Source organism: Acanthopagrus latus, chromosome 10, assembly GCF_904848185.1.
Source record: "Acanthopagrus latus isolate v.2019 chromosome 10, fAcaLat1.1, whole genome shotgun sequence".
Classification (NCBI taxonomy): domain Eukaryota; kingdom Metazoa; phylum Chordata; class Actinopteri; order Spariformes; family Sparidae; genus Acanthopagrus; species Acanthopagrus latus.
Window position 1 is genome coordinate 15,862,681 of NC_051048.1, and position 17,075 is coordinate 15,879,755.

General features: G+C 40.4%; 4 protein-coding genes across 16 annotated transcripts in view; all 4 read right to left on the bottom strand.

The window, feature by feature from the left end:
- Positions 1-946: 946 nt before the first annotated feature.
- LOC119027491 lies at positions 947-3,782 on the bottom strand. Its single transcript, XM_037112738.1, has 6 exons — positions 3,505-3,782; positions 3,071-3,409; positions 2,870-2,908; positions 2,647-2,757; positions 2,510-2,544; positions 947-1,751 (listed from the first exon to the last, which is right to left on the bottom strand). The coding sequence occupies exons 1-6, from the start codon at positions 3,656-3,658 to the stop codon at positions 1,647-1,649; spliced, it is 783 nt and encodes a 260-aa protein (XP_036968633.1). The 5' UTR covers positions 3,659-3,782; the 3' UTR covers positions 947-1,646.
- Positions 3,783-5,266: 1,484 nt separating this feature from the next.
- Positions 5,267-7,891, bottom strand: LOC119027508. Its single transcript, XM_037112772.1, has 6 exons — positions 7,740-7,891; positions 7,303-7,644; positions 7,073-7,111; positions 6,862-6,960; positions 6,721-6,758; positions 5,267-5,840 (listed from the first exon to the last, which is right to left on the bottom strand). The coding sequence occupies exons 1-6, from the start codon at positions 7,783-7,785 to the stop codon at positions 5,784-5,786; spliced, it is 621 nt and encodes a 206-aa protein (XP_036968667.1). The 5' UTR covers positions 7,786-7,891; the 3' UTR covers positions 5,267-5,783.
- Positions 7,892-10,261: 2,370 nt separating this feature from the next.
- On the bottom strand, positions 10,262-12,315 carry LOC119027498. Of its 4 annotated transcripts, none has more exons than XM_037112759.1 (6): positions 12,226-12,315; positions 11,788-12,129; positions 11,552-11,590; positions 11,348-11,458; positions 11,210-11,244; positions 10,262-10,495 (listed from the first exon to the last, which is right to left on the bottom strand). In XM_037112759.1, exons 1-6 carry the CDS (start codon positions 12,269-12,271, stop codon positions 10,391-10,393), a joined length of 678 nt encoding a protein of 225 aa, XP_036968654.1. In that variant the 5' UTR covers positions 12,272-12,315; the 3' UTR covers positions 10,262-10,390. The 4 variants fall into 4 exon arrangements, with proteins under 4 accessions (XP_036968654.1, XP_036968653.1, XP_036968652.1 ...); XM_037112758.1 differs by having other exon boundaries at positions 11,546-11,590; XM_037112757.1 differs by having other exon boundaries at positions 11,540-11,590.
- A 3,568-nt stretch (positions 12,316-15,883) lies between these two features.
- LOC119027489 overlaps positions 15,884-17,075 on the bottom strand; it is a 61,724-nt gene continuing 60,532 nt past the window's right edge. For 3 of the 10 annotated variants that reach the window (XR_005077390.1, XR_005077389.1, XR_005077388.1), the window contains 4 exons: positions 16,920-16,961; positions 16,705-16,815; positions 16,553-16,587; positions 16,287-16,424 (listed from right to left, as the gene is read on the bottom strand). Coding sequence is in view for 7 of the 10 variants with exons in the window: in XM_037112734.1 (XP_036968629.1) it covers positions 16,098-16,135; positions 16,292-16,424; positions 16,553-16,587; positions 16,705-16,815; positions 16,920-16,994 (392 nt within the window). In the remaining 3 variants the exon portion in view is untranslated. Of the gene's footprint in view, positions 16,136-16,233; positions 16,425-16,552; positions 16,588-16,704; positions 16,816-16,919; positions 16,995-17,075 lie in introns of those variants that run through there. The other 7 variants (XM_037112734.1, XM_037112733.1, XM_037112735.1 and 4 more) reach the window with 6 other exon arrangements.

Consider the following 17,075-nt stretch of genomic DNA (forward strand, 5'->3'; position numbering starts at 1 on the left):
CTTAAGTAGCCTATGGTAAAATAATTACAGCAGTAGAGTGATTTTACAGCATGCAGTGATTTTAATGCAAACAGGTCATTGATACAATAAAATTTGGCCGGCCAATTTGCCAGGCTGTTAGAACTGAATGACACTGACTGTCTATACCATGAGTAAACCACTGGAGGGCAACATAAATACAACAATAAGCCCATTTCAATAAAAATGTCATTTAAAAATAGATAAACAACAAAGCTAACTATATAGTATGTAAAGACTTAACCCAGAACATTTATGAAAATGAAAACTAAAGTGAAAATAGCAAACTGACATTTGAAAACTAAAAACCTGAAATGTGAAAAATCCTGGCAAGCCTACCAGCTTGGACATTCACTTGGTTCACTCTACTCAAGAACCTTTCCTGTCTTTACCTTTTTATGGTCTTTGTCAGTCAGTCAGTCAGTCAGTCAGTGCTTATGGAGGAGGCTGGGTTGAAGTGGTTGATGTTGACAATCTGGGTGTCACAGTTCACTCTGGAGTCCCCTCTGGAAGATACATGCTGGCCTATATGGCCAACATCATCAGATTCTTGTCTGGTGGTGATGGCTAAACCCGAACGACCACCAAATCGGTCCGTAATTTTCTTATTTGCTGCTGCAACTTCCTTTTTTTTTTTTTTTTTTATCCCTAAACTTTTCAACACCGCCTTTTACGTTTTTGGGCATGCCATTTTGCTCCATCTGCCCAGACAGCGCTGGCTCTCAATCCACCAAGATACTGTGCACCGTTTGCGCAGTGTGATTGACAAGTGACAGCTGCAACAGCCTGAGGAAATGGGTGGGACTTACCCACATGGACGACATGTGATTGGCTATCAGCACAGGCAGTGATACGTGAACACAGGTATAGCCTATCACAACAATAGCCGCCCGAGCCAGCCCCCTAGCAGACCTCAATGCTGTTGGCTGTTGTGATAGACTTTTTTCCCCCTTTCTTTTTCTTTTTCTCATGGCCCGGCCCACCAGGGAAATCCCTGGTGTCCCCATGTGCCAGTCCACCCTTGGTAGGCCCTCGTCCTTGTCTTGTGCTGGGATCAGGAAGAGGATCAGACCCTCTTCCTTGTCTTTTGCTGAATGAATTTTACTTTAATACAGTCTGTTTTTAATTCAGAGTCATAGCACATATTTTCATGCTATACTATCATAGTTAGAATATCCAGTTTTTAGATTGATTTTCTGTATAACTTCTACACAGCTCTAGAGACTAGGGTTTTTTCTCATTCAGAATTCGTTGCTTCATTTCAGACTCTTTTATTAGAAAGCTTTAATCTAACAGGCCTCGAGATTTTCCCCTCCGTTGTGCTCAGACCACACTGTGCTGTCTCTTCCTGTCAAACTAGTGATGTGTGCTTCACTCACTCCTCCACTGTCAGAGACCTGAATTTATCTCTCACGATAAAACAACCTGGGCAGTCATCATCGTCCTTACTGGCTCCTCCATCAAAACATGCCAGTGATAGGAAGACACTTACAAATGGATGAACACATGATCTTTATTGCATAACAAAACAGCTCGGCTAGAATGGTAACGGCTGTCACCAACATGTCATACAAAAGCTGAAAGCATTTTCATATAATAGAGGCATCAGTTCCAGTTGCCTCCTGAGTCTATCTGGTTGAAGCATAGATAACATTTAGCTCCTGCTCTCTTCTTTTTGCTTTCGGTCGAATTGTCACTGCTGCGTAGTTCACGTCATCATCATGGCCCACATTCTGTGAAAAGAGTTTTAACAGTCTTAATATGGTGACTTAGAGGAACTTAATTCCCTCAAATATAACCCCTTCTAAATGAATTTTAGTTCCAAATGGTACAATGTTCTTAGTAAGACTACCTTAAATTCATAATTTAAGGAGAACATTTGTTGTGCTGGAAGCTGATCGTTAATGTTGAAAACACCATTTCTAAACTAACGTCAGCTACTGTTGCTCTCTGTTAATGGATCAGAGAGGGGAACTGAGACGAGGCACTTGAGTACGTGAATAAAGACTTATCCTTTGGACTGGCAGAAAATCAACCAAAGTTGTTCACACATAAATCCAGAGTCCAGCAGCATTAAACAGTTTAAAAAAAATCATCCACAGTCTTGTATAGGCAACCAAGAGCGACATGGAAGGTATAATTTTCACATGATGTTACAATTTGCTCACATATGGCCAATCAAAAGTGACTAATACATGTAAATTGCTTCAAATTGTTACTCAGAGCTCCTTCAAAGGATTGTGACAAATACATTTACTGAGCGGGACACTCCAAAATAAAGTTGTTAGTGCTCTCGAGGCGACCTAAAACATAATTTGACAATTCCTGGACTAATTAGGTCATATATAGACCTCATAGATGCAAATATATACACTACCTATATACAAATGCACAAGCCATTGTGGTCTGATACAATACAGTTCTGTTCTGTTTTTCGGTTCGGCTCTATCAAACAATATACAGCAAACACAAGTACTGAAATTGTATTCACCTCTCTTTGTTCTGGATTCTGGTCTTTCTCAACAGCTATGTGACACAAAGAACAATATGGTCAGTTTTCCAGCATACTGACAAAAGTTAAAATCATTTCCACAGTAAAGAAGATGGAGTCAGTAACTGAAAAAGTACCTGTCTGAAGTTTCCTGACTTTCACAACCAGACCAATGACGACCAGTACAAGGACAACAGTCAGAGCACCCAGGATCACACATGTCAGCATTGCTATTCCATCAGACTGTTCTACAAGAAAGTTAATATGGGCTCATCATCACTTACTGAATCTAGGTGAACTATTTGACCTGAAAATAATTGACAACTTGGACAATGAAAGAAATCTTTAGGAGAATCTTACTTTTACCCTCCCTGTCATCATCATGTGGCTCATCGCTGCCTTTAACAAAATAAAGATAAACATTGTCTTGATTTAGTTTTGACAGATTTACATCAGAATTATTTAAAAAAAGAATAAAACAAATACAATTATTGTACAATATAAGCAAAAAAGAGGAAATAGAACAGCGATAACTAAAAGAGAAAGAGACGGTAATCTTACCATTAACTTTTAAATGTATGGGGGTTAAAACTGGAGTGCCTATTATAAATCCACAGTAATACAGTCCAGAGTCAGATGAATCCACTTTTTTGATGTTGAGAAAGACAGTGGAGATGTTGAATTTCATTTCAAATTTCCCTTCTTCATATCCATCACAGACTTTAACTTTGCCTCCATATCTATAGATGACAACAACGCAGCTGATTTTGGTTCTGTTGACCAGTCTGGACCAGAATGTTTGAGTATCATATTTTGAAATGTTGTTGCACTGCAGTGTGACTTCTTCACCAGGCTGAGCCTCCACAGTTTGATACTGAGAGACTGAGGCAGAGATCCAGCCTGAAACAAAAGCAGATAACAAAAAAAGGAGTGTGAACATTTTAATTTGGATAAATGTTTAAATAAATGAACAGTAATTCATTCCCAATACTCACTAATGCTGCAGAGACTCAAAGCTGCTATCAAAGTGAAGTTCTTCATGGCGCGTGTTGCTGTTACTCTGCTATATCCGCAACTGAACTGTGCTCCAGTCAGGGTGCTTTTAAGGCAAAGAGGCGGGGTGTGTCTTAAGTTCCTTAACCTGTTCATCAAACTGACCACAAACCTGCTGTCAGGAAGAAAAGTGTTGACGCAGAATGTTACGTTATTCTTCTGATGGTGTTATTTTTACAATACAATGTAAGATCATATAAGAATGTCAAATGTAATCCCATCATCCAATATTAACAATACAAAAAAAAAATGGTTTGTTTCTGAGGTTGTCCACATTTGTCCTTCCGTTTCAGACAGTTATGTAGAAGCAATTTTCATTTACACCCTTGTGGTCACGACTGTACCTTCACCAGTGAACTAAATGAAGCATTCTGCACAGGAAAACAGTTTCTGTCTCATAAAGTGGTACATGCTGGAGGTGGTATTGGAGGTGTTTTTTGCAAGGCTGATTTAAGATAGTGATTTTAATTTATGATTAATTGAATTTTTTAGAAGTAGTGGTTAAATAGTGTTTAATAGTAGTAGTTGATATAGATTATTCCCTCTAACACTGCATAGCATGCTTCACTGTAAAGATCCTTGTTTCCAACACTTTTATACATGCCATATTGACAGCAGACGAGTGGTTTGCCTCCCTTGCAGCTTAAAAATTTGACAGTTCTTTCAAGCACAGACACACTTTTCTTCTGAATGTGCTAGAGAAAAACATTCCAGGGTGAGGCAGACACATCTAAAAACAGAGCCATTAACCTTGCAGACTCTGCTGATGTAGGACCTACCTGCATCCTGATTTGATTCCAACTTCCTTATTTATGTGATGGTTTGCCACCGTTACCATTCTCCATCTTTCCACTCTTTCCTCCCAGTATCCTGACGCCCACATCCATTAATATCCATCAATCTGAGTCTAGTGAAGTTCAGAGAATCACTGTGACAGTAGTGCTGTATGTGTTTCCACCATGGCTACAGTATGCATGCTGGCTGCTTGTTATTTCTGCTGATTTGTATTATGTTGAGTAAGGATGTGAAGTGTGACAGGGCCTGTGCTCATCAGAAAATTGATCATATCAGTTGAAAGCAGCTTATGTGGCCATAGTGATGATTACTGTAGCAAAGGAGGAAGTCAGGTGACGTGGTATTAAGAGCAAACTGTGCACTGCATACTGTAGGGTGGAAAACGAGGTGGATGAATAGGTAACGCAAACACAGGACTCTGACCCAGGAGACCACTGATGCTGTCCTGGGTCAAATAGATAACTCAAACTGAATAAAGTGTGAGTTATCTGACCTGACACTACGTAACGTCAACGTGTGAAGATGTGTCCATCAGACATACTTGTTGGATGGTCCCCCTGATGACTTTCTGACATCAGATGAAGGGGATCTGTGTCCAACTTTTTCTCTCTCTTTCTTAAACTGCAGATCTGACATTCACACCCAGTTCAAGCCTTGATGGTTCAACCTATTGTGGTTGAGGGAGGAGCCTGAGTTTGAACCTCTCTCTTTTTTCATTGTTCACACATCTATCTCTGTCAGTTGTGTGAACAACTGCTGCAACACTATGCATGCCTTGTAGGACAGACTGCCTGATGAAAATGCTCTCTAAGACCCATATTGAACCATCATGGCAATTCCTCTCATGTTAACAGCCGGCTACTGTGGAGCTGCTGGAAAGCATGTAAATATTCACAACCACAACAATGACCAGTCTTTTAAAAATAGATTTTATTTTTCAATTCAAGCGTTTGACAGTTGAAATGTCTCCACATTGATGTTAACCCTAACCTTAACCTTTCAAAAACAGTAACTGCTTTAGTTCAGACATCATTCCCACAACGTGTTGATCTAACAGACCTCATGGTTTTTTCCCTCAGACCACACTGTGCAGCCTCTTCCTGTCAAGCAAGTGAGGTGAGCCTCACTCACTCCTCTGTTGCTGTATCCCTCTATCTAACAATAGTCCATCTGGACAGTCACAAGGTCAGACAAAACCAGGAGGACATGATAGTAAAAGCACTCGAAAAGTCAGCTATTTAGTCATTTGGTTATTTGAACTTTTTACAACACTAAAATGTTAACCCCTCCCACCCAACAAAGAACACAACAGCAGGTTTAACATGATAAAAGCATCAGTTGAACTCTGAACCCCTATGAGTCTGTCTGCTGGCAGCATAAATGACTCGAGTCTCCACTTCTCTCTCTGACGCAGGCCTCCTGCTTCTTACTGATGATGGGTAAAACTCAGGGCTGCATCCTTCAGCTGATCAGAGATCAGATTCTGTAGACAGTACACAGTTACACATGTCAAACAGCATACATTAAAGAGGCTCTGTGTTGTGCTGGAAGCTGGTGGTTAATGTTGCAAACACCTATTTCTAATCTAATGTCAGCTACTGTTGCTCTCTGTTAACTGGGGGGAGAGGGGAACTGAGACAAGGCACTTGAGAATGTGAATAAAGACACATCGTTTGGACTGACAGAAAATCATCTCAAGTCCTTCACACATAAATCTACAGTCCAGAAGCATTAAACAACTTAAACAAATCATACACAGGCTTGTATAGGCAACCAAGAGAGACAGGGAAGGTCCTAATTTCAAATCATGCTAAAATCTGCTCACTATAGGCCCATAAAACCTGACTGATACATGTACATTTCTTCAAATTGTTACTCAGAGCTCCTTTAAAGGATTGTGAAAAACATGTTCACTGAGTGGGACATTTTATAGGCCAAAATTAAACTTGTTAGTGTTCTCAAGTGGGACAGAAACATAATTTCTGAACTCATCAACCTATTTATAGGCCTCATAGATGCAAATATATACAGTAGCCTACATATATAGAAATACACAAATTTGTCAGGGAAAAGCCAATGTGAGCTGACACAATACAGTTCTAGCTCTTTTTCAGTTTGGCTCTATCAAGATTCAAGATTCAAGATTCAAGAAGACTTTATCTATTCCGAGGGAAATTGTCTTGCAACAGTAGTAAAACAAAGTGAGAAAGGAATACAAAAGTAATAAATAATGGTAAAGTAATAAATAAACTAGTTACTAAGTACACAGAATGCAATCCAACCGTGAGCAGCATAAAACTGAAAAGAAAGTAGACAATAAGATTCAAACAATATGTAAAAGTAATTGACAAAATTGTGTTCACCTCTCCTCTTCTCTCTGTATTCTGGTCTTCCTTAACAGCTATGTGACACAAAGAAAACATCTGGTCAGTTTTCCAGCATACTGACAAAAGTTAAAATCATTTCCACAGGAAACAAGTTGGAGTCAGTAACTGAAAAAGTACCTGTCTGAAGTTTCAGGACTTTCACAAACAGACCAATGACGACAACAGTCAGAGCACCCAGGATCACACATTTCAGCTTTGCTATTCCATCAGACTGTTCTACAAGAAAGTTAATATGGGCTCATCATTACTTACTGAATCTAGGTGAACTATTTGACCTGAAAATAATTGACAACTTGGACAATGAAAGAAATCTTTAGGAGAATCTTACTTTTACCCTCCCTGCCATCATCATGTGGCTCATCGCTGCCTTTAACAAAATAAAGATAAACGTTGTCTTGATTTAGTTTTGACAGATTTACATCAGAATTATTTAAAAAAAAGACTTTCTTGCATACAGGATGTTGTTTTCAGAAAATAGATGCAATTATTGTACAATATAAGCAAAAAAAGAGGAAACAGAACAGTGATAACTGAAAGAGAAAAAGACAGTAATCTTACCATTAACCTTTAAACGTATGGGAGTCAAAACTGGAATGCCATTTCTGAAAAATCCACAGTAATACAGTCCAGAGTCAGATGAATCCACTTTTTTGATGTTGAGAAAGACAGTGGAGATGTTGGCTTTCACTTCAAATTTCCTTTTTTCATATCCATCACAGACTTTAACGTTGCTGCTATACTTCAACTTAACAACAATGCAGCTGATCTCGGTTCTGTTGACCAGTCTGGACCAGAATGTTTGAGTATCATAATCTGAAATGTTGTTGCACTGCAGTGTGACTTCTTCACCAGGCTGAGCCTCCACAGTCTGATACTGAGAGACTGAGGCAGAGATCCAGCCTGAAACAAAAGCAGATAACAAAAAAAGGAACATGAACATTTTCCTTTGGATAAATGTTTAAATAAGTGAACAGTTATTAATTCCCAATACTCACTAATGCTGCTGAGACTCAAAGCTGCTATCAAAGTGAAGTTCTTCATGGCGCGTGTTGCTGTTACTCTGCAATTACCGCGACTGAGCTGTGCTCCAGTCAGGGTGCTTTTAATGCAAAGAGGTGGGGTGTGTCTTAAGTTCCTTATCCTGTTCATCAAACTGACCACAAACCTGCTGTTAGGAAGAAAAGCATTGATGCAGAATGTTACGTTATTCTTCTGATGGTGGTATTTCTATTATACAATGTAAGATTATATAAGAATGTCAAATCTAATCTAGTCATCCAAAATAAAAAAGACACACAATTTTTGTTTGACCAAAGCAATAAAATTATGCTGATCATCAGTTGGTTCGTAGGATTTCCTTATTTTTCCTTCCATTTCAGACAGAGGAAAACCTTTCCTTGTCTTATAAGGTGGTAAATACTGGAGATGGTATCGGAGGTGTTTTTGCTAGGCTGATTTAAGATAGTGATTTTAATTACAGAATTAACTAGATTTTTAAAAAGTAGAGCTTATAGAGAGTTTAATAGTAGTAGTTGATGTTGTGAGGCCGACACATCTAATTAGAAAAGCCATCAACCTTGCAGACTCTGCTGGTGGAGGACCTATCTGCATCCTGATTTGATTCCAACTCTGTTAGTTTTGTGATGCTTTGCTGCTGTTACCATTCTCCATCTGTACCCCAGGTCCCCTCAGGTTTTACTGCCAACTGTCAGTAGACATTTCAGACTCCTCTGCATCTTCCAATTTCTGCTCCCAGTCTGTAACCTCTGCATCATCAGCCACAGGCCTGTCTCCCATTTAGCTAGCCTCAGTATCATCTCCTCTCACCTTCCTCTCATTTGGCTCGCCACTGGTCCTCTACCCTCCAGCCTGCACCTCAGTTACTTAGCCTGCTGCCTGTCTCCCTCTTTGCAGGCTCCTTCTGGATCTCCTGTTGTTTGGTTTTCACTACCCTCCAGAATGGTCCCATCTAAGTGGCTACCCTCCAGATCAGTCCTGTTCATGTCACAGGCAGACTACCCTCCAGAGAATTTCCACCCATCTGCCCTGCCTACTGGTTGTAGTCCACCTCAGAGTTCCCTGCAGCCTCCTCCTGCTTTCCAGTTGCACAGCTGCCCACCTGTGGTCTCCTGCTTCTACATCTTTCAGAACCAAGGCCCACCCTACTTGACATTCTGGCATTCCTAGTGACTTGAAGCGATGTCCGGACCCAACCCCTTGATGAAGTGGCACTGTTACAACGGCTGCCTCAGTCCTGTTGTGCTGATTCTCCCACTCTCGACCACAATCCCATTCCAAGAGTCCTCTGCATTCCCTGATGCTCCCAGACTTTTGCGCCCCTCCCAGTATCCCGACTCTCACATGCACCAATATCCCCAAATCTGAGTCTCGTGTTACTTTGTGCTCTGCTTTCCATCTTGAATATGAACCTGCCTGCACCCTTTTCCCTTTCCCATTCCTGTTAATCCCAGAGATTCCTTGTCACTTCTGTCTGGACTTGCTGTCTTTGCCTGTAAGCTTATATATCAACTTTTACATGTAAAACCACTGCCTTGACCTGCTGACACTGTCTGCCAGGTTGTCTGCCTTTGTGTCCTTCCATTTGCTGCTTCGTACAGACTCCTTGACTCATACATGAATGTGTCCACACAGAGCCTGATGGTCTAAGATGGGCAGAGAGTACAGCAGAAGAGGAGTGGCTGTTCTATTTCATTTAATATGTACTACATGGCTCACTTCTATGACAATGAAAACATCATATTGATACACACTCTTATCCTCTGATGTCTCAATCAGTCTGAAAGCAGAAACCCTAGAATGGTGTCAGGAACATGAGTGCTGATTCAAACATTTAGGCTCAAGGTCACACACTTCTATACACAGACGTACACACTTAAAAGAGGAACAAAGATTCAAACAGCTTGGGCACATAACTTGATTGTGTCTGATAGCTGAGAGGCGTCTTAAAATACCATGAGGAGAATGTTTGACTGAAGACCAGTGATGACGTCAAGCTGAGCTGTTAATTCCTGGCACTATTTTGAACTCAAACAGGATGATATTAGTTCTTACCAGTGAGAATGTGTGCGTTAGTTCTGGCAGGATGAAATATTGAGAGCAGCTTGGGGTAGCTCGGTCTGCGGGTTTATTTCAAGCCAAACTGACACTAGTGTTTGCCCTCGTTACTGTGATGATAAAGGTTACACTGCTTTGTAGAATGTGTAGACTACAATATAGTACAGTATTGAGTATATTTAAGATATCATTTAGAGAATATTGTAAATCCAAGAGGAAACTGACAGGTCTTTAATCTAATAGGCTGCAAGATTTTCACCTCACTTGTGCTCAGACCACACTGTGCTGTCTCTTCCTGTCAAACAAGTGACGTGTGCTTCACTCACTGCTCCACTGTTGCAGACCCTCATCTAATGCTCTCTATAAGACAGTTGGGGCAGTCATCATTGTCCTTACTGGCTCCTCCATCAAAACATACTAGTGGCAGGAAGACACTTACAAATGGATGAACACATGATCTTTATTGCGTAAGAAAAGAGTTTGGCTAGAATGATAACTGCTGTCACCAACATGGCATACAAAAGCTGAAAGAATTTTCATATAATAGAGCGTCAGCAGTTGCCTCCTGAGTCTATCTGGTTGAAGCATAGATAACATTTAGCTCCTGCTCTCTTCTTTTTGCTTTCGGTCGAATTGTCACTGCTGCGTAGTTCACGTCATCATCACGGCCCACATTCTGTGAAAACAGTATTAACAGTCTTAATATGATAAATCAAATATAACCCCTTCTAAGTGACCTTAAGTTACAAATGGTACAATATTCTTAGTAAGACTCCTTTAAATTCATACTTTAAGGAGAACCTTTGCTGTGCCATTGCTAAACTAATGTCAGCTACTGTTGGTCTTTGTTAATGGATCAGAGAGGGGAACTGAGACGAGACACGTGAAAACATCAATAAAGACTTATCCCTTGGACTTGCAGAAAATCGACCAAAGTCATTCACACATGAATCCAGAGTCCACCAGCATTAAACTGTTTAAACAAATCATCCACAGGCTTGTATAGGCAACCAAGAGAGAGGTGGAAGGTATAATCTTCACATCGTGCCACAGTCTGCTCACATATGGCCAATAATAAGTGACTAATACATATGAATTGCTTCAAATTTTTTCTCAGTGTTCCTTTAAAGGATTGTGACAAATACGTTTACTTAGTGGGATATTTTACTCGCCAAAAATAAACTTCTTAGTGCTCTCTAGTGGACTTCAAATATAATTTGGTAATATCTGGACTAATCATCTGATATATAGACCTCATAGATGAAAATATACACTACCTACATACAAATACACAAGCCAATGTGGTCTGATAGAATACAGTTCTGACTGTTTTTCGGTTCGGCTCTATCAAACAATATACAGTCAACAAAAGTATCAAAAGTGGAATCACCTCTCTTTGTTCTGGATTCTGGTCTTCCTTAACAGCTATGTGACACAAAGAAAACATTTGGTCAGTTTTCCAGCATACTGACAAAAGTTAACATGATTTCCACTTGAAACAAGACGGAGACAGTAACTGAAAAAGTACCTGTCTGAAGTTTCCTGACTTTCACAACCAGACCAACAATGACCAGTACGAGGACAACAGTCAAAGCACCCAGGATCACACTTGTCAGCATTGCTATTCCGTCAGAGTCGACTACAAGAAAGTTAATATAGGCTCAGCATTACTAACTGAATGTAGCTCAACTATTTGACCTGGAAATAATTGAAAACTTACTCTTACTCTTACTTTCACCCTCCCTGCCATCATCATGTGGCTCATCGCTGCCTTTAATAAAATAAAGACAACCTTTGTTTTGATTTTGTTTTGACAGATGTCCACCAAAATGAAAAAGAAACAAAGAAAAAAAAAGACTTTCTTGCATACAGGATGTTGTTTTCAGACAATAAAAAAAATTGTACAATATAAGCAGAAAAGAGCGAACTGAACAGAGAGAACGAAAGAGAAAAAGACAGTAATCTTACCATTAACCTTTAAACGTATGGGAGTCAAAACTGGAATGCCATTTCTGAAAAATCCACAGTAATACAGTCCAGAGTCAGATGAATCCACGTTTTTGATGTTGAGAAAGACAGTGGACATGTTGGATTTCACTTCAAATTTCCTTTTTTCATATCCATCACAGGCTGTAACGTTGCTTCCATAATTCAACTTAACAACAATGCAGCTGATCTTGGTTCTGTTGACCAGTCTGGACCAGAATGTTTGAGTATCATAATCTGAAATGTTGTTGCACTGCAGTGTGACTTCTTCACCAGGCTGAGCCTCCACAGTCTGATACTGAGAGACTGAGGCAGAGATAAAGCCTGAAACAAAAGCAGATAACAAAAAAAAGGAACATGAACATTTTCCTTTGGATAAATGTTTAAATAAGTGAACAGTTATTAATTCCCAATACTCACTAATGCTGCAGAGACTCAAAGCTGCTATCAAAGTGAAGTTCTTCATGGCGCGTGTTGCTGTTACTCTGCAATGTCCGCAACTGAGCTGTGCTCCAGTCAGGGTGCTTTTAATGCAAAGAGGTGGGGTGTGTCTTAAGTTCCTTAACCTGTTCATCAAACTGACCACAAACCTGCTGCCAGGAACAAAAGAGTTGACGCAGAATGTTCCGTTATTCTTCCGATGGTGTTATTTTTACAATACAATGTATGATTATATAAGAATTTCAAATCTAATCCCATCATCCAATATCAGAAATGCAAACAATTTTTGTGTAACCAAAGCAATAAAAATGATCTCGACCATCAGATGTTTCTCAGGTTGTCCTTATATTTCCTTCCTTTTTATACAGTTGTGTAGAAGCAATTTACCCCCTTGTCTTCATGACTGTATCATCACCAGTGAACCAAATGGAGTGTTCTGCACAGGGAAACATTTTTTGTCTTTTAAGGTGGTACATGCTGGAGATAGTATTGGAGGTGTTTTTGCCAGGCTGACTAAAGATAGTGATTTTAGTTTCAGATTTACTAGATATTTTGAAAATAGCGGTTATACAGTGTTTAATAGTAGTAGTTGATCCTCATTATTTCTACTAAGACAGTATGGCATGCTTTACTGCAAAGATCCTTGTTTCCAACACTTTTATACATGCCATATTGAGAGCAGTTGAGTGGTTTGCTTCCCTTGCATCTTAAAAATTTGACAGTTCCTTCAACCATAGACAGACTTTTCTCCTGAATATGCTGGAAAGTGCCACATTTTTCCAGGGCGAGGCCGACACATCTTAAAAACAAAGCCATTAACCTCCAGACTCTGCTGGTGGAGGATGTATCTGCATCCTGATTTGATTCCAATGTCCTTATTTTTGTAATTCTTTGCTGCCGTTACCATTCTCCATCTGTACCCCAGGTCCTCTCAGGTTTTCCGACCAACCGCCAGTAGACATTTCAGGCTCCTCTACATCCTCCAATTTCTGCTCCCAGTGTGGAGCCTCTGTATCGTCAGCCACAGGCCTGTCTCCCATTGAGCTAGCCTCTGGTCCACTACTCTCTGGCCTGCACTTTAGTTACCTACCACACTTCCTGTCTCCCCTGTGCAGGCTCTTGCTGGATCTTCTGTTTATTGGTTTTCTCGGCTACCCTCCAGATCAGTCCTGTTTATGAAACAGGCATCCAGACCACCCTCAAGAGAATCTGCCCTCCCTACTGGTTGTCGTCCACCTCAGAGTTCCCTGACCACTTCCTCAAGCAGCCTCCATCTGTTTTCCAGTTGCACAGCTGCTCACCTGAGGTCTCCTCCTTCTACACCTTTCAGAACCAAGGCCCACCGTACTATATGTTGCTTTATCAGGTCTAAGCCAGCGAATGCTTCCTAGAGAGCATGACTTTGTATGTTTATCTAAGCAATGATGTTTTCACCAGGATGGACTGGCTATAGGGAACCCAAGGGGCCTGACACGCTGATTGGCAGAAGACAACACATTGCAGTGACTTAAGTCAGAAGTGTTGGCCATCACAGCTGGAATACACTCTCTGACAAAAAGTGGCACCAACAGGATGACACCTTTTTGGGGCTGTGCTTTCATTCAGGCTCTCTCAGTTATGTTTTCAAGGCTGCTCAGTTTGATAAGTCCTTGCTGTATCAACTTCTTCAAGACTCAGCTCCTTTTGTTTATCTGGCATTAGGGCCTAAACAATGTTAGTTGTGTTAGAGACTGACTCCAGTTAAGCCTTTGAAACATACATAGCACAGTATTTAAAACCTTTTTTCAAAGACTTCTACTGAAGCACATAATCATCAAAATCTATCAGAAATATCTTCAGGTTTTAAGAGAACACACTTAAGTGTCAGTGTGAAAGTTGTGCAGCTTTTGTCGCCTGTGGTTTCAATACTGAGAAGTGAAGGCCAGTCTAACTGTTTATGACCTCAGTGGAAAATAACGGGGGGAGGGGGCACAAAACTTGTTGCAAGCCCACATACGCACACACACACAGCCAGAGCTGAAGTTAAGCCCTTAAAAAAAAATTTAAAAAACTAACTCTGTCAACATACAATAAGGATGACTTAAGAATGAAAATAAAATGAGTGCTTCCACTCAAATAATTAAAAACACAGGCATATGGAAACATTTTCAACATTTTAATTTGAATAAATTTACATCACCCCTCCCACCTCCCAGCAGCCTCCCCTATATGGATATTCAACAATCATCAGTGTCTTTACAGTTCCCTCCTCCATCAAATGTCAAGTGGGTGTTCCTTTAATACAGCTAATGTGCTTCACAGCACATTAGCTGTAAATAAGTGGGCAGTGGCGAGGGTGTGTGTTTTCATCTAGGTCCTTCCCTGAACTCAGCACTCACTGACTCTAGTTCCTCCTCCAGCTCCATTCAGCAGACAACATAGAGGATAGCTGCTACAGTCAGGTTGATAAACAGTATCAACGGATAAATCCATACTTTATTCCTCAAAGTTGAAAAGTAATCTCTGAGCTCTCCTCCTGTCGGTAAACAGCTCTGGATCAGAGCAGAATCTGGTGTCTGAAGGTTGATGTTGCTTTGAAAGTAAGGTACCCAAATAAGTGTGTGTGAAGCAGAGATTGAAATAGAGGCCATACGTAGTTGTGTCACTCGTTGTCTTTGAGAACAGGAGGTTGTGTGATGTTTGTGGCTGAAGTCTTCCTGTGGTGGTGACTTTATTTTTCACTCAGACAGACAATGGAGACAAAGGAGAACAAAATTCTTGTTGAGTAAGGATGTGAAGTGTGACAGGGCCTGTGCTCCTGTATGTGGCCATAGTGATTATTACTGTAGCAAAGAAGGAAGTCAGGTGACGTGGTATTAAGAGCAAACTGTATACTGTATACAGAAGGGTGGAGAACGAGGTGGATGAATGGGTAACACAAACACAGGACTCTGACCCAGGAGACCACTGAGTTATTTGACCTAAAACAGTGTGAAGATGTGTTGTCCATCAGACATGCTTGTTGGATGGTCCCCACGATGACTTTCTGACCTCAGATGAAGGGGATCTGTGTCCAACTTTTTCTCTCTCTCTCTCTTAAACCGCAGATCTGACATTCACACCCAGTTCAAGCCTTGATGGTTCAACTTTTTGTGGGTGAGAGAGGAGCCTGAGTTTGAACCTCTCTCTCTTTTTTCTTTGTTCACACATGTATTTCTGTCAACTGTGTGAACTGCTGCAACTGATACGCCTGCCTTGTGGGACAGACTGCTTAAAAATGCTCTCTAATACCCATATTGAAACAACATGGCAGTTCCCCTCATGTTAACAGCCAGCAACTGTGAGGCTGTTGAAAAGCACTTCAGATGATCGTAGTAACTAAATTCCTTGTATTTTTAAATCATTTTAACTGAGTTGAAGTCAAAAGTAATGTGACATTTTTTACATATGCATTGAGATTATCAAGTACATATCACTGTGATTATAATTGTAAAGTGTCATTCTGACTAGTCAGCTTTTCACAAGTGTGACAGATGGGTGTCAGTCTGCCAGAAATGTGAAGATACAGATGTGATCCCTGATTCAGACTTTCAACACAGTGCAAGGTCCAACAAAAGGCATGTGGGTGTCATAAATATTCACAAGCACAACAAGCAAATACATTAAAATAGCTTTTATTTTTTTTAATTCACGCATGTAACAGTTGAAATGTCCAGTTCATTTATTTCAGACTTCATTTCCACAGTGCGTTGATCTAACAGACCTCGCGGTCTTCCCTTCAGTTGTGCTCAGACCACACTGCGCTGCCTCTTCCTGTCAAACAAGTGAGGTGAACCTCACTCACTCCTCCACTGCTGCAGACCTCTATCTAACTATGCTCGATCTGGACAGTGACCAAGGTCAGACAAAACTAGCGAGAAACGATAAGACAAGCACAAGCAAAAGTCAGCGATTTAGTCATTTGGTTATTTGACCTTCTTGCAATAATAAAACGTTAACTCCTCCCACCCAACAAAGAACACAACAGCAGATTTAATATGATAAAAGCATCAGTTGAACTCTGAACCCTTCTGAGTCTGTCTGCTGGCAGTATAAATGATATGAGTTTCCACTTCTCTCTCTGATGCAGGCCTCCTGCTTCTTACTGATGTCGGGTAAAATCTCACAGCTGCATCCTTCAGCTGATCAGAGAGCAGATTCTGTAGACAGTACACAGTTACACATGTCACACAGAAGATTTTGTTAGTAAAGCAGGATCATGACTTGGAGGGATTTTGATCTTCAACATGTGAAGACATGTGACAGTAAAGAAAAGAACTTGATTCACCTCACACTGTTGTGGATTATTTTCTTCAGTGGCAGCTGAATGATAGAGACAAGGGCACAAAGCAGTTTTGTAGTGTTTCATCATACTGACTCAGATTTTACCCAGAATTTGTAAAAACAATCAAGTGAAAATAAAACATTCTCCTGAAGTACCTGTCTGAAGTTTCCTGACTTTCACAACCAGACCGATGATGACCAGTACAAGGACAAAAGTCAGAGCACCCACGATCACACTCGTCAGCATTGCTATTCCTCCAGACTCTCCTACAAGAGAGATCATTAAGTTGGAATCTAATTTCAAGTCAAACTTTTTCACCTACAAAAATTTAATAATCTGCAAAATGAAAGAAATCTTTATGGAATCTCACTTTTATCTCCGCTGTCCTCGTCACCAGGTGGCTCATTGCCGCCTTTTAAAGAAAAAAAGTAAGGATAAAAGTAGCCTTTTCGTTTTGACGGATTTACATCTTGATTAAATTTAGTCAATGTTTCAATAGCCACTTTGTTTTTTGTGTTGTAATAAG